The following is a 13,912-nucleotide window of genomic DNA, read 5'->3' as shown; positions in this document are numbered from 1 at the left end:
CACCAAATGACAAAGCACGTTTATTTACTTTGAGAAAATAGTTCCATTTTATTTATGTAGCTAAGTGTAAAACCACGCCATAATATGAGTTTTCTACAAATATATTGAATATCATTATCGATATACATGAGTATTTGAAAGTCAAGTACTTCTCGAAGAAAAGTCTCTGAGAATTTTGTAGTCGGCACCAGAGTAACTCAAGGCTTCATCTTATCTCCGACTATTCTACATTTCTATTGATTCTTGACAGCATACTTGGTGAAAAAGATACCAGATGTATGGAGTAGAGATATTAAGTGGAGAATGGGTCAGAGACTTTCAGAGTGGTGGTGATGGTGGTGGTGATTATTGTTTTAAGAGGAAGTACAACTAGGCAACCTCCTCTATATAATACTAATCAGAGAGAAAAATGGAAGGGATCCGACACTTCGAAAAATGAAGGTATCGGCCAAAGGAAGATAAGGCCCACGAAGGGCATGAAAATAAAAGACTCCCTAGGCCTCCATACGTAATACCGTCGGGGTCTGAAAAGAACAAGAGTTGACCAAGGGAGGTCAGATAGGATAGATGAAAGAGAGGAGCCTGGCACAAGTAAGTGGAAGCAATGCCAGGACTCAACTGAGGGCCCCGTGGTCGCCACCCCACGCTCCAAAGTTCCGAGCCCCTGGAGTCCCTTTTAGTCGCCTCTTACGACAGGCAGGGGATACCGTGGGTGTTATTCTACCGCCCCCACCCACAGGGGGTCAGAGACTTTCAGACCCAGAATTTGTCTCAGAAATTTACAGACATGAAGGCGAAATTGTAACTACCACACAAAGAGGTAGAATTGACTGGGTTTTATATTATTATACACTGACTGACAGAGCAAATGCAACACCAAGAAGGAGTGGTTCGAAAGGGATGAAAGTTGGGGAAAAAACAGAGACGGCACGGACGAATAATTGATGTTTATTTCAAACCGATATGCAGGTTACACAATGCGCACGGCATCGACTCAGTAGGATGTAGGACCACCGCGAGCGGCGATGCACGCAGAAACACGTCGAGGTACAGAGTCAATAAGAGTGCGGATGGTGTCCTGAGGGATGGTTCTCCATTCTCTGTCAACCATTTGCCACAGTTGGTCGTCCGTACGAGGCTGGGGCAGAGTTTGCAAACGGCGTCCAATGAGATCCCACACGTGTTCGATTGGTGAGAGATCCGGAGAGTACGCTGGCCACGGAAGCATCTGTACACCTCGTAGAGCCTGTTGGGAGATGCGAGCAGTGTGTGGGCGGGCATTATCCTGCTGAAACAGAGCATTGGGCAGCCCCTGAAGGTACGGGAGTGCCACCGGCCGCAGCACATGCTGCACGTAGCGGTGGGCATTTAACGTGCCTTGAATTCGCACTAGAGGTGACGTCGAATCATACGCAATAGCGCCCCAAACCTTGATGCTGCGTTGTCTAGCGGTAGGGCGCTCCACAGTTACTGCCGGATTTGACCTTTCTCCACGCCGACGCCACACTCGTCTGCGGTGACTATCACTGACAGAACAGAAGCGTGACTCATCGCAGAACACGACGTTCCGCCATTCCCTCATCCAAGTCGCTCTAGCCCGGCACCATGCCAGGCGTGCACGTCTATGCTGTGCAGTCAATGGTAGTCTTCTGAGCGGGCGCCGGGAGTGCAGGTCTCCTTCAACCAATCGACGGGAAATTGTTCTGGTCGATATTGGAACAGCCAGGGTGTCTTGCACATGCTGGAGAATGGCGGTTGACGTGGCGTACGGGGCTGCCACCGCTTGGCGGCGGATGCGCCGATCCTCGCGTGCTGACGTCACTCGGGCTGCGCCTGGACCCCTCGCACGTGCCACATGTCCCTGCGCCAACCATCTTCGCCACAGGCGCTGCACCGTGGACACATCCCTATGGGTATCGGCTGCGATTTGACGAAGAGACCAACCTGCCCTTCTCAACCCGATCACCATACCCCTCGTAAAGTCGTCTGTCTGCTGGAAATGCCTCCGTTGACGGCGGCCTGGCATTCTTAGCTATACACGTGTCCTGTGGCATACGACAACACGTTCTACAATGACTGTCGGCTGAGAAATCACGGTACGAAGTGGGCCATTCGCCAACGCCGTGTCCCATTTATCGTTCGCTACGTGCGCAGCACAGCGGCGCATTTCACATCATGAGCATACCTCAGTGACGTCAGTCTACCCTGCAATTGGCATAAAGTTCTGACCACTCCTTCTTTGTGTTGCATTTGCTCTGTCAGTCCGTGTAGATGAAATCGAAGACATGAGGGTTCACGCTTTCTTAATGTTTACCTTTTACAATGATAGGCTACCTAAACCTGATAAAGTACACCATTACAATATGTATGTTAAGACATTCTAGAAATCGTTAAAAGGTTCATAAGTTCTTTTTAATGTTGCAAACCCGGAAAGGTTTCAAATTGTGAGTCTTGGATAGATATATCAAACTAAACAGGTAAATTTGAAAAAATTACTTCCGATCTAAATACAGTTCCGAACAAACAGCCTAAAATCGCTTGTTTATTTAGTCTTTTCCACTTTTATTGAAATCCCAGCCAAATTTACTTATTTACTTAATTCTTTCTGTAATGTGTTCCTTAGTTCGGCACCCTCAACCATTATTTTTATTTTTGAAAAACGTCCACACCGAATGTACTGTAGTTACAAGGGCTTAAGTGATACTCTGCATTGACTCACCTTAGCGCTCGTAGTGGTATAAAAAGGCAAACTGCTATTCTGATCGACCGGATAACGGTGATTAAGAAAAGGATTGTAATGTTTGGGAATAAATTTTTAAAAAAATATTCTCATATTTTATTATATTTTAATTACCTAAAATTCGTAACTCATATGCCTAGGATGTTTTCAACATTGAGTTGCTTGCCTAAACGGCTATAACTGTGGATTCTTTTCGTGATATCCCCCCAATGTTGCTGGGATAGTACAGGTGGTTTTTGATCATTTCTGGTCTTTTTTGGCATATATTATTTTGTTACCTACTTGCCTTGTTTTTCTTGGCGATGTTAAGACTGTAAATCTTTATCTAACACTAAACCAACGTTAACAACTACATGAAAGTGATGCAGTTAAAGTCACTAGAAAATTATTTTACGAACTAACCCATAACACAAAAGTAACTGTATTATTAATTTGATGGTATTGATGATGGCAATAATAATAATTAAAACAGTAATCATAATTTAATATTAATAATAGTCACAAATGCATTCGACTTATGGCTGAATGGTCAGCTTTCAGAGGGTCCCGGGTGTGGTTCCCAGCCGGGTTGGGTATTTTGTACACGTCTTGTTAATCCTTCTGTCTCTGAGACTGGAATTTTGTGTTTTCCCCAACATTCTTCTCTTCATATTCAGCCAACACGCCACGCAACTAACCACCACAGAAACACGCAATATTGATTAGCCTACATCCCTACACATATGGTTGGAGAGCAAATAAATGTTTGTCTTATCGGTTGGTGAATGCCGACCCCGGCGTCAAGCTCGGGAACTCGTCTAATATGGAGTTCCAGGACAGAGCAGCACCTACTGTGACGGAGTGGGAGTACCGGTTGGTGGTGTGTTCAAGGATGGAGAGGATGTTATGCTCCTGTTGTGGGAGCGCGTAATGAGTTGTGAGTCTGAGAGAACTTCGTAAACCTGGATGCTAAGTACTGCGGTGCAGGCGTAGTTACAATTTTGTGTTGTACACACTGGGTATGCATTCTCGTTTGCAGGTTTAGCATTGGCAGTTTGTTGAGATATGGAGTAATATATTGATGCGGTTTCTCAGTTAAAATGAAACGAATGTATAAATTCTGAATTTTCTCTAGTCTACCGGCTGTTAGCTAAGACCTCTATATATTAAATCACAATAAACTAAATATATGAGCATTATTGAACTTTTGGCTAGTTCAATTTTGTCACAAGAGGTAGAAAATTTCGTAGATATGCACAGTCGATGGAGGCATCGATGCACTCTTGAATATGTATATTTTGCATGCTCTGCACACGAGAGGCCTTCACCAAACTCTCAAAAGGTGTTTTTGCTGCTTTACTCAGTGTAACTTTTTTTTCATGTAACACAACCTAAGGTAGGACCACCACTTCTAACATAAAGTATTTTCTGACTTATTATCATTATCTAGGTCTTTTCAGGGTTGGTTCTGAATCCATTTTTATAGCCCCATTACATAGCAATGCCAGTTCATATTACAAGTCACAGGGATCAAAGTGATTGTAAACCTGCAGATCATCGGCATAAATATGGTAACTAGAGGATATCAATGACTCTGAAATATCATTGATAAATATCAAATAAAATGATGGGCCCAAAACAGAACCTTGAAGAACACCAAAGTGACTTCGCTCCAGGAAGACAAACTATTGCCCAGAATTACTCTCTGATACCTATTTATGAGGTAATAACAGAACCACTGCATCGTGAATCTGACCATGTTGAGGTTCCTGAGCTTTGTAATGAAGAGTTCATGATACACTCTGTAATATAAAAAATGCATGGCGCAACAGCCCCGAAGGGCCATAGCCTACCAAGCGACCTCTGTTCAGCCCGAAGACCTGCAGATTATGAGGTGTCGTATGGTCAGCACGCCGAATCCTCAGCCCGTTATTCTTGGCTTTCTAGACCGTGGAGGTGGTGATTATTGTTTTAAGACGAAGTACAACCGGAAAACCTGAAAGGGTGATAAAGATGTTATAATTTATAGGGAGAAACGTTATTAAACGCATCTATTGACTTAAATATTGGTAAAAAGTACTCCAAAATGTAAATAATTAAACACTCTTTTCTTGCGTTTTTTTATTTTTGGGAATCAAAACCTATAGGGGTAAAAAGAGGGTATAATAATTCGTATCAAAAAAAGTATCTCTGGTTGGGATTTTCTTGAAACTGAGTATAAATACTCTACAATACAAGTAATGAAACACGTATTTCAGCATGGTCTCAAGACAATGCACCCTCGAGGGGATTTGACTGGGAGGGTGAGGCCTAATGCCAAAATATTAATTTCTCTGATAGTCTGACATACGAAGTAGAAATTTCACATTATGGCTTCTCCTTTATGCCCTGGATTTTAAGAAGTGGTCTTTAAACAATACACCCCTAAGGGTTTTGTCTGGCGGGGGAGGGGGGTGAATACTTATGACAAAAATACTCATTTCTCGGAAACGTTTGACTTCTGAAGTTAAACTTTCACATTGTGGTTGTTCCTATGTGTCTTAGATTTTAGAGAAGAAGTGGTCTTAAAGCCATACACTCGTAAGGGATTTAGAGTCGTCATGGAGTGGGAGGAAGAGGTTGAGCCTAATGATAACAATATTCATTAATATTCATCTCTTTCAACCATTTGACATATGAAATAAAAATTTCATTTTAAATCCTGTGTGTTAAATGACAGAAGGTTTGAAAATTTAACCCCTCAGGGAGTTATATGTGGATTGTGATCCGCAAACAGAAACAGACATTACTCCAAAACCGTTTAAGGTACGGAAACAAAATTACAAATGGAGGAATATATTTTATATCCTAGGGGTGAAATATGAACTATTTTAAAACTTTCCACATCTAAGGGGTTAACTCCAGAAACGAAAGTATTCATCCCTCCAAAACTATTTTTGATGTACGAAGTTGTAATTTTAGGAGCATGTTTTTTCTAATGTCCGGCTGTCAAATATCATATACTTCAATATATTTCTCCCATAAGGGGTTCAGATAAGGCTGGACTCTGAAAAATACAATACTCGTCCTTCCGAAACGATTTCAGGATCGAAATTAAAATTTTACAAAAAATTAAAATTTTACGTGTCCTAGATGTTAAATAATAAATAGTTTTAAAACATTCTACACCTAGAAAACACATTCATTCCTCCATTACTGTTCGACGTACGAAGTCAAATTTCACTTGATGATCGCTTCAACGTCCTAGGTGTTAAATAAGATACGGTTTTAAAACATTCCCAATTGTGTGGGGTTCGAATGAGTGTTAGATTCGAAAATAAATAATCATTCCTCCAAAACCGTTTGACATAAAAAGTGAGGGGTGGGGGTGAGAATTTACAGGCTCACCCGGTAGCGGACCGGACTCCCCGAAATTTGAAACGTCGAAAATAACTTTCAGTTTAAAACCGTAGCAAAGCGCGGATACCCTGCTAGTATACAAATATTTATATTACTTAGTATATCTTTGCCCTTTAATTTAAGGAACGCGATTGTAGTGGTTCACTTCTTTATTAATGTTTATGTGTAACACAGTTCTGTTCTTCTGTGTTATGCTTTTATCGTCCTATATGTTCTTACAACTCATTGCAATTTGCATGTGAAGCGAAGCAGATGGTATTATTTTCTCCCTCCAAGACACCATTCAAGATACAAAAAATAGTGTTATTACATTTACCTTTGCGAAATTCAAATGATCATAACTATATCTTTCAGTCAAACTAGCAGTTTCCCGCTGGCTCCGCCCGCAATGTACAAAGTACGATGTTGTTCGTTACTATCCTCACGGATGTATTTCCAAAGATTCGAGTTAATGAAACAAAGCACATGATCTGCTGTGGTAATAGAATGTAATATTATGTCAACAAAACACCTGAAAATACATCGCACAAAGAAATTGAATTTAACGTTCCTTGGAACAACACTACGCGGCGAACTGTTAAAAAGTCCTTAAAAGTTCTTCGTCATGGACACAAATGTACTCATAACTTTTCTCAGAATCTACATATTTAAGTAGTTATTGCCTCAAATAAAGCGCTTGATCCACTGAGTGTTTTAGACCAAAACGAACTGCGTACGTCAATTAGAACGAAGGATATGATTGCTTCAATGAGAAAAAATGTTGAAGAAATGAGACGTCAAATTGAAAGTGCACTCATAACTTTCCTCAGAATCAACCAATTCCAATAGTTAAGAGCTGAAATGAAAGAGCTTCATCCACTGAGTGTTCTTAGACCAAAACGAACTCCGTACCTCAATTAGAACCAAAGATATGATTGCTTCAAAGAGACAAAAAAAAGAAAAATCAAATAATTTGAGGAAGGCGTACATTAAGTGATTTATGGTACATGATGACAAATCTGTGCATGAGTAGCTTTCAGTTAAAAAAGAATGAAGGAAATCGACCGGATAGAATGGCCGGACTGACTGACTTTAGTTTTCATAAATTTTTTTTAATCTTTCAGTCAAATGTGTGACGGGCTGTTACCTAGCGGCCGTGCAGACTGTGATGTATTGATGGATGGCCATGACATACAGATCCACGGCCTGTACAGTTCTCTTTATACAGTTCCACGGCCTGTGCAGCACTCTTTATACAGATCCACGGCCTGTGCAACTATCTTTATACAGATCCACGGCCTGTACAGTTCTCTTTATACAGTTCCACGGCCTGTGCAGCACTCTTTATACAGATCCAAGGCCTGTACAGCTCTCTTTATACAGATCCACGGCCTGTGCAACTATCTTTATACAGGCCATCTTTATATAGATCTACATCCTATGCAGCTATCTTTATACAGATCCACAGCCGGTGCAGCTCTCTTTATACATGTTCATCCGGTGTTTACGTAGACGTCGTCTAATGTTTCAATATAGGATCGAAAATGGAAATAGAAGCAGTTGAACTCGATTGTAACGACATCCAAGGGAGCTGAAAAATGTGTCGCTATGAAAGAGTGTCGTAGTAACCGAGATTCGTCGAGATTCGTATTATTAGTCTAGTGAGGTGGAAAATGACAAATACAGCAACGTAAACTTAATTAGTCCACGTCGTTACGTTCAGATTTTCGTAGCTGCCTATTTGTCTAAACAATCTGTTCAATTGCAGCAACAATTTTATCCTTGTTTTTCTAAATCGTTTGGACTGGGAATTAAGAAGGCCAAACTTACGACACACGTCAGCTTTTTAAATTCCATTCTCAGTTTGGTGAATCATTGTAACTTTTTCTTCCAACGTTGAACCTTTTCTTCTAGTAATCATACTGCGTTAAAATGCGTGCACAAAGAGGAAACCAGTCAAAACTGACCGCACTCAGGTATCGTTAATACCGCAAGAATTTGGGCGGGTCACAATGGGGTGAGGAATCTAACTACATTTCCCAAGTCCATGACAAAAGGGGACAAGAAAGAATTAGCCAAGATGCCATATTTCAACAAAAAATTATTTTAAAAATTTGGTTCCTAGAAAATCTTATTCCAAACTGAAGTTCAAAATGACACATGCGACGTAGACGCTTATACGTTTGTCGTATTAAACAATGCTGAAAAACACATTTCTTGTGAGGAATATGTGCGTACCACAGAAAACATGACGTTATAGACGAGTTGTCGCTCAAACCGATGTCGTTATATCTTCCATGCACTTCTCTGCTTGTCGCAAGGAATGAAATTCGTCGGTACGTGCCAAACGTTAGTCAGCTATCGTCTTCCTACACATTACACAAATATGCCTATGTATGAAAATGACTTCCCCACAGATCAGAATATCGCTTTCGGTGGAAGTGAAATGTCATCATATTATCGACACTATAGCGACACGCCACCGTACGAGGAAGTGTAGCTTTGATGAAATGAAATGGTGTATGGCTTTTAGTGCCGGGAATGTCCAAGGACATATTCGGCTCGCCAGATGCAGGTCTTTTGATTTGACGTCCGTAGGTGACCTGCGCGTCGTGATGAAGACGACACATACACCCAGCCCTCGTGCCAGCGAAATTAACCAATGATGGTTAAAATTACAGACCCTACCGGGAATCTAATCCGGGACCCCTGTAGCCAAAGGCCAGCACGCTAACCATTTAGCCATGGAGCCGGACGTAGCTTTGATTATAGTGTTGTTACGCTGAGTGTAATCTCAATAGCATCGGCGAAGGGAAGATGAAACTAAGTTGTACGGGCGATGTAGGTGTAGCTTGAATTCTCGAGATCGTAGGTTCGAAACGCACAATCGGGGTTACACGAGGTAAACTCTGGGGCTGTTACAATGGCCACGGCTCTTCCTTGCCAGTCCTTGCCTATCCCTATCTCATCGTTGCCGAGTATACAAAAAAAAAAAAAAAAGAAACACAGACACAACCTACTTTATAGTGTGTGTTTACTTGGCAGTACATAAACTATAACAGAATCCCTTCCTTGATGTATGAGACAGTCCTCTGACGATCAGGACACTGGTATGGATGTATAGTCGATGTGACCTACGAATATAATACCAGGGAAATTATCCCAAATATGTTCGACTCGTTGACTGAATGGTCAGCGGACTGGCCTTCGGTTCAGAGGGTCCCGGATTCTATTCCCGGCCAGGTCTGGAATTGAAACCTTCATTGGTTAATTCCAGTGGCTCAGGGGCTAGGTGTTTGTACTGTCCCCAACACCCCCTGCAACTCACACACCACACATAGCACTATCCTCCACCACAATAACACGCAGCCTCCAACACATGGCAGATGCCGCCTACACTCATGAGAGGGTCTGCCTTACAAGGGCTGCACCCGGCTAGAAATAGCCACACGAAATTATTTATTATCCCAAGTATCGGCTGCCATGAATTGTTGTCAAGTTGACGGTTACCGGAATGTCCAATGTGTCGGGCTCAAGAAACAAGTCCCTTACATTATCTCTTAAAAAAGAAATCGTATCTGGAATTGTCTCACCATAATAATATAAATTATATGTTTCATAATACATAACCTCTGATTGTGATTCACTCCTAAAATTTGAGGTTAAACAATGTCCTCGGCAGTGTTTGAACATGGCCGGTTTAACGTCAGGTTTAGACAGTGTCTAAGTGATAAATAACGTCTTGGCAATGCGTCAGCCGTACTTAGACACTGTTTAACCGTAAACATCGTCTAAACACCGTTTCTGCAATTGACCCACACTGTAGCCGCGTGACAAGATGGGAGGGCTATTACGTCCCCCAGTGACGTCATACCGAGTTAGGGCGACCAAACGTCCTCCTTTATCCGGACATGCCCTCCTTTTTTAGACCATTGTCCGGGGTCCGAATGGATTATTTAAAAACCCCGAAATGTCCTCCCTTTTTAATGAATCTGCTTATGTTGTGGTAATCTGCTTTACTAATTCGTTTTTCAAGTGTTCTTCATTACGCCACGGTATCATTGATGTCGTTTCGATATATAGAAAGTAATTATCAATCAATCATTCAATCAATCAATCAATCAATCAATCAATCAATCAATCAATCAGTCACTACTGATCTGCATTTAGGGCAGTCGCCCAGGTAGCAGATTCCCTATCTGTTGTTTTTCTAGCCTTTTCTTAAATGACTGCAAAGAAATTGGAAATTTATTGAACATCTCCCTTCATATAAACGAATATTTGCCCCAATTTGTCCTCTTGAATTCCAAGTTTATCTTCATATTGTGATCTTTCCTACTTTTAAAGACACCATCCAAACTTATTCGTCTACTGATATCCTCCCACGCAATCTCTCCACTGACAGCTCGGAGCATACCACTTAGTCGAGCAGCTCGTTTCCTTTCTCCCAAGTCTTCCCAGCCCAAACTTTGCAACATTTTTGTAACGCTACTCTTTTGTCGGAAATCGCTCAGAACAAATTGATCTGCTTTTCTTTGGATTTTTTTCCAGTTCCTGAATCAAGTAATCCTGGTGAGGGTCCCATACACTGGAACCATACTCTAGTTGGGGTCTCACCAGAGACAAATAAGCTCTCTCCTTTACATCCTTACTACAACCCCTAAATACTCTCATAACAATGTGCAGAGAGAGATCTGTACCCTTTATTTACAATCATATTTATGTGATTACCCCAATGAAGATCTTTCCTTATATTAATACCTAGGTATTTACAATGATCCCCAAAGGGAACTTTCACCCCATCAACGCAGTAATTAAAACTGAGAGGACTTTTCCTATTTGTGAAACTCACAACCTGACTTTTAACCCCGTTTATCATCATACCATTGCCTACTGTCTATCTCACAACATTATCGAGGTCATTTTGCAGTTGCTCACAATCTTGTAACTTATTTATTAGTCTGTACAGAATAACATCATCTGCGAAAAGCCTTATCTCTGATTCCACTTCTTTACACATATCATTGATATATATAAGAAAACATAAAGGTTCAATAATACTGTCTTGAGGAATTCCCCTCTTAATTTTTACAGGGACAGATAAAGCTTCACCTACTCTAATTCTCTGAGTTCTATTTTCTAGAAACAGAGCCACCCATTCAGTCACTCTTTTTTCTAGTCCATGGATATGCACTACGTAAGATTATTCTATGTATGCCTTTTACTGTGATAATGGATGCTATTTACCACTCTGTATATTCCACGCTTCTCTCTCAGCAACACCCCGTCCGAACACTGCTACGTTAATGTGTGACACCTGACAACGTTACAAGCAGCACGAAATAATCCGGATTTGAAGGAAGCCTGTTTCAAATGGATAGCGCTGGAAAGTGATATTGATTATTGTGGTGTTGAAAAATTGATTCTGTATTTGCAAGCTAAGTCTAATCTTTTGAAAATGATGATGTGAAATATTTTGATGATTTCAAATAATTCCTTGATGTGATTAGTAATCACTCTGAATTTGACAAATTACTTTGTATTCAGAAATAGACAAAGTCCACCCTCATCGGAGAGTCTGCCTTACAAGGGCTGCACTTGGCTAGAAATAGCCACACGAAATTAAAAATAGACAAAGTAGTTCAATTAACGTAGGTCAGCTGACTGTAGTTCTATACCAGGGCACAATGCAAATGTAAAAAAAATATTTTGATTGATCTCAGCACAATGGACTTGTAACAGGACCCGTTTTCAAGGTAGAATATTATTCAATTTATTGGTTTTTACGTCCCACTAACTAATTCTTCGACGGTTTTCGAAGACGCCGATGTGGCGGAATTTTGTCCCGCAGGAGTTCTTTAACGAGCCAGTGAATCTACCGACAGGAATTTGACGTATCTGAGCACGTTCAAATACCACCGGATTGAGCCAGGATCGAACCTGCCAAATTGGGGTCAGAAGGTCAGCACCTAAACCGTCTGAGCCACTCAGCCCGGCTTTCAAGCTACTGTAGAATCCATGAAAATCTTCCTAATGGTTGAATATTATCTAAAGGAATTTACATGTGTATCTTTTTATAAGTATACGTTTGACACGCAAAAACTCCTGAAGCTAATTGAAACTTCAGAAAAGTACTACCAAGGCGTGTAAATTAGTTTCATTGTATAAATTTTGTAAGAATTTGCTATATAATGTGGAAATGGATACGTTTTGTTTATGAATGTGAAAATTAGAGTACAGTATATGTATTTCTTAATTCGTTTACCCTTCAGGGTTGATTTTCCCCCCGGACTCAGCGAGGGATTCCACCTCTACCACCTGAAGGGCAGTGTCGTGTGTATGAGACTTTGGGTCGGGGGTACAACTCGCCCAGGCGGTCTTACCTGCTATGCTGAACAGGGGCCTTGTGGGGGATGGGAAGATCGGAAGGGACAGACAAGCAGAAGGGAAGGAAGCGGAGCGGCCGTGGCCTTAAGTTAGGTACTATCCCGACATTTGCCTGGAGAAAAAGTGAGAAACCACGGAAAACCACTTCGAGGATGGCTGACGAAGGAATGGCAGAGTGGACCCCGTTCCAGCCCTCGTACCACTTTTCAAATTTCTTGGCAGAGCCGGGAAGCAACCCCGGGCCTCCGCGGGTGGCAGTTAATCACACTAACCACTACACCACCGAGGCAGACTAGAATATATATACATAAGTCTACATTTAGACTCTCAATGGAGTGTCCTCTTTTACGCGTCATTATCCTCCTCTTTAAATAGTTTTGTCCACTTTTTTTGATCTACTCTATTTGCATCTGGCCACCCTATGCCGGGTTAAGGCTCTTGCTACTAGGTATGCTAGACCTTCCTCTATGCAACGAGGTATTAAACATTGTCGTCGCATAAGTCTAGAAATTATTTCAATTTTAAAGCTGCATTTTCGGAAACAATACACGTATTCTACTTGACAAAGTCTCATCAGCATCTGAGAGTTAAAATAAGTAAATCAAAGTACTCAACCTTACCTGATTCACATCAATATTACTTTCTCCTTGAGGGATTGTACATGTAGCAGTTGCAGCGCTGATAGCTCCAGTGCAGAGCAGGCCAAGCAGGAACAACTGAACGTAGCCGTACGAAGACATGATGAGCGACTGACACAAGCTACCAGCGTCCTCGTCTTTATACTTGTTACATAGTGGGCTTTTCGCAGGTCATCACATTAAATCGAGGTCACTGTTGCTCCAAGCACACATACTTAGACTGATAGGACACTTGAGGGGCGATAATTTTTATGATAGCAATAAATTGTCTCTAATATGCAGCACAAAGTTCCAGTGATATGAGATTTAGCATTTTGACCTTAACCCCTTACAATATTAAGGTTTTAATTTTAACGCTTCCACATATAATTGAATCATGGAAATCAAACACCCACGATTTCCAGGAAGCCAAATTTTACAGGAGCAAGGAAAACTATTTTATGGCCATGCTCCCCATTAAATCATCTCGAGATTTTTTTAATTGCAGTACACAAGAACCTCGTTTATCCGAATTAAGTGGGACCGGAACCGATCCGGATTATGGAAAATCCGGATAATCCGGAAAATCTAAAATCCAAATACAGAACATGTTATATAATATGTTAACATTAGTTGTATAGTAAGTACAAAAGAATATAAGAACACTTTTTTTTTTTTACATTTACGACTCTGTTTTGTGCACTAAAATAATGTGAGTTTTTTGTTTGTTTTACATTTGTATAGCGTTTGCGCGCAGCACGGTCACGAAGACGTTTCACTAACATCAGTTCTGCCAGTGTGGTTTTAGTCA

At 41.1% G+C, this 13,912-nt stretch overlaps 1 protein-coding gene across 1 annotated transcript in view; it reads right to left on the bottom strand.

Annotated features, from left to right (window-relative positions):
* The window catches only part of LOC136874971 (uncharacterized), a 32,926-nt gene extending 19,667 nt beyond the window's left edge, over positions 1–13,259 (bottom strand). Inside the window, exon 1 of the mRNA XM_067148683.2 lies at positions 13,105–13,259. Coding sequence (XP_067004784.2) covers positions 13,105–13,224 — 120 coding nt within the window. The 5' untranslated portion in view covers positions 13,225–13,259. The remainder of the gene's footprint in view (positions 1–13,104) is intronic.
* Positions 13,260–13,912: the final 653 nt, after the last annotated feature.

Source organism: Anabrus simplex, chromosome 5 (assembly GCF_040414725.1).
Source record: "Anabrus simplex isolate iqAnaSimp1 chromosome 5, ASM4041472v1, whole genome shotgun sequence".
NCBI classification, from domain to species: Eukaryota; Metazoa; Arthropoda; class Insecta; order Orthoptera; family Tettigoniidae; genus Anabrus; species Anabrus simplex.
Note: the sequence above shows the minus strand (reverse complement) of the source record. Positions and strands in the feature narration are given on the sequence as shown.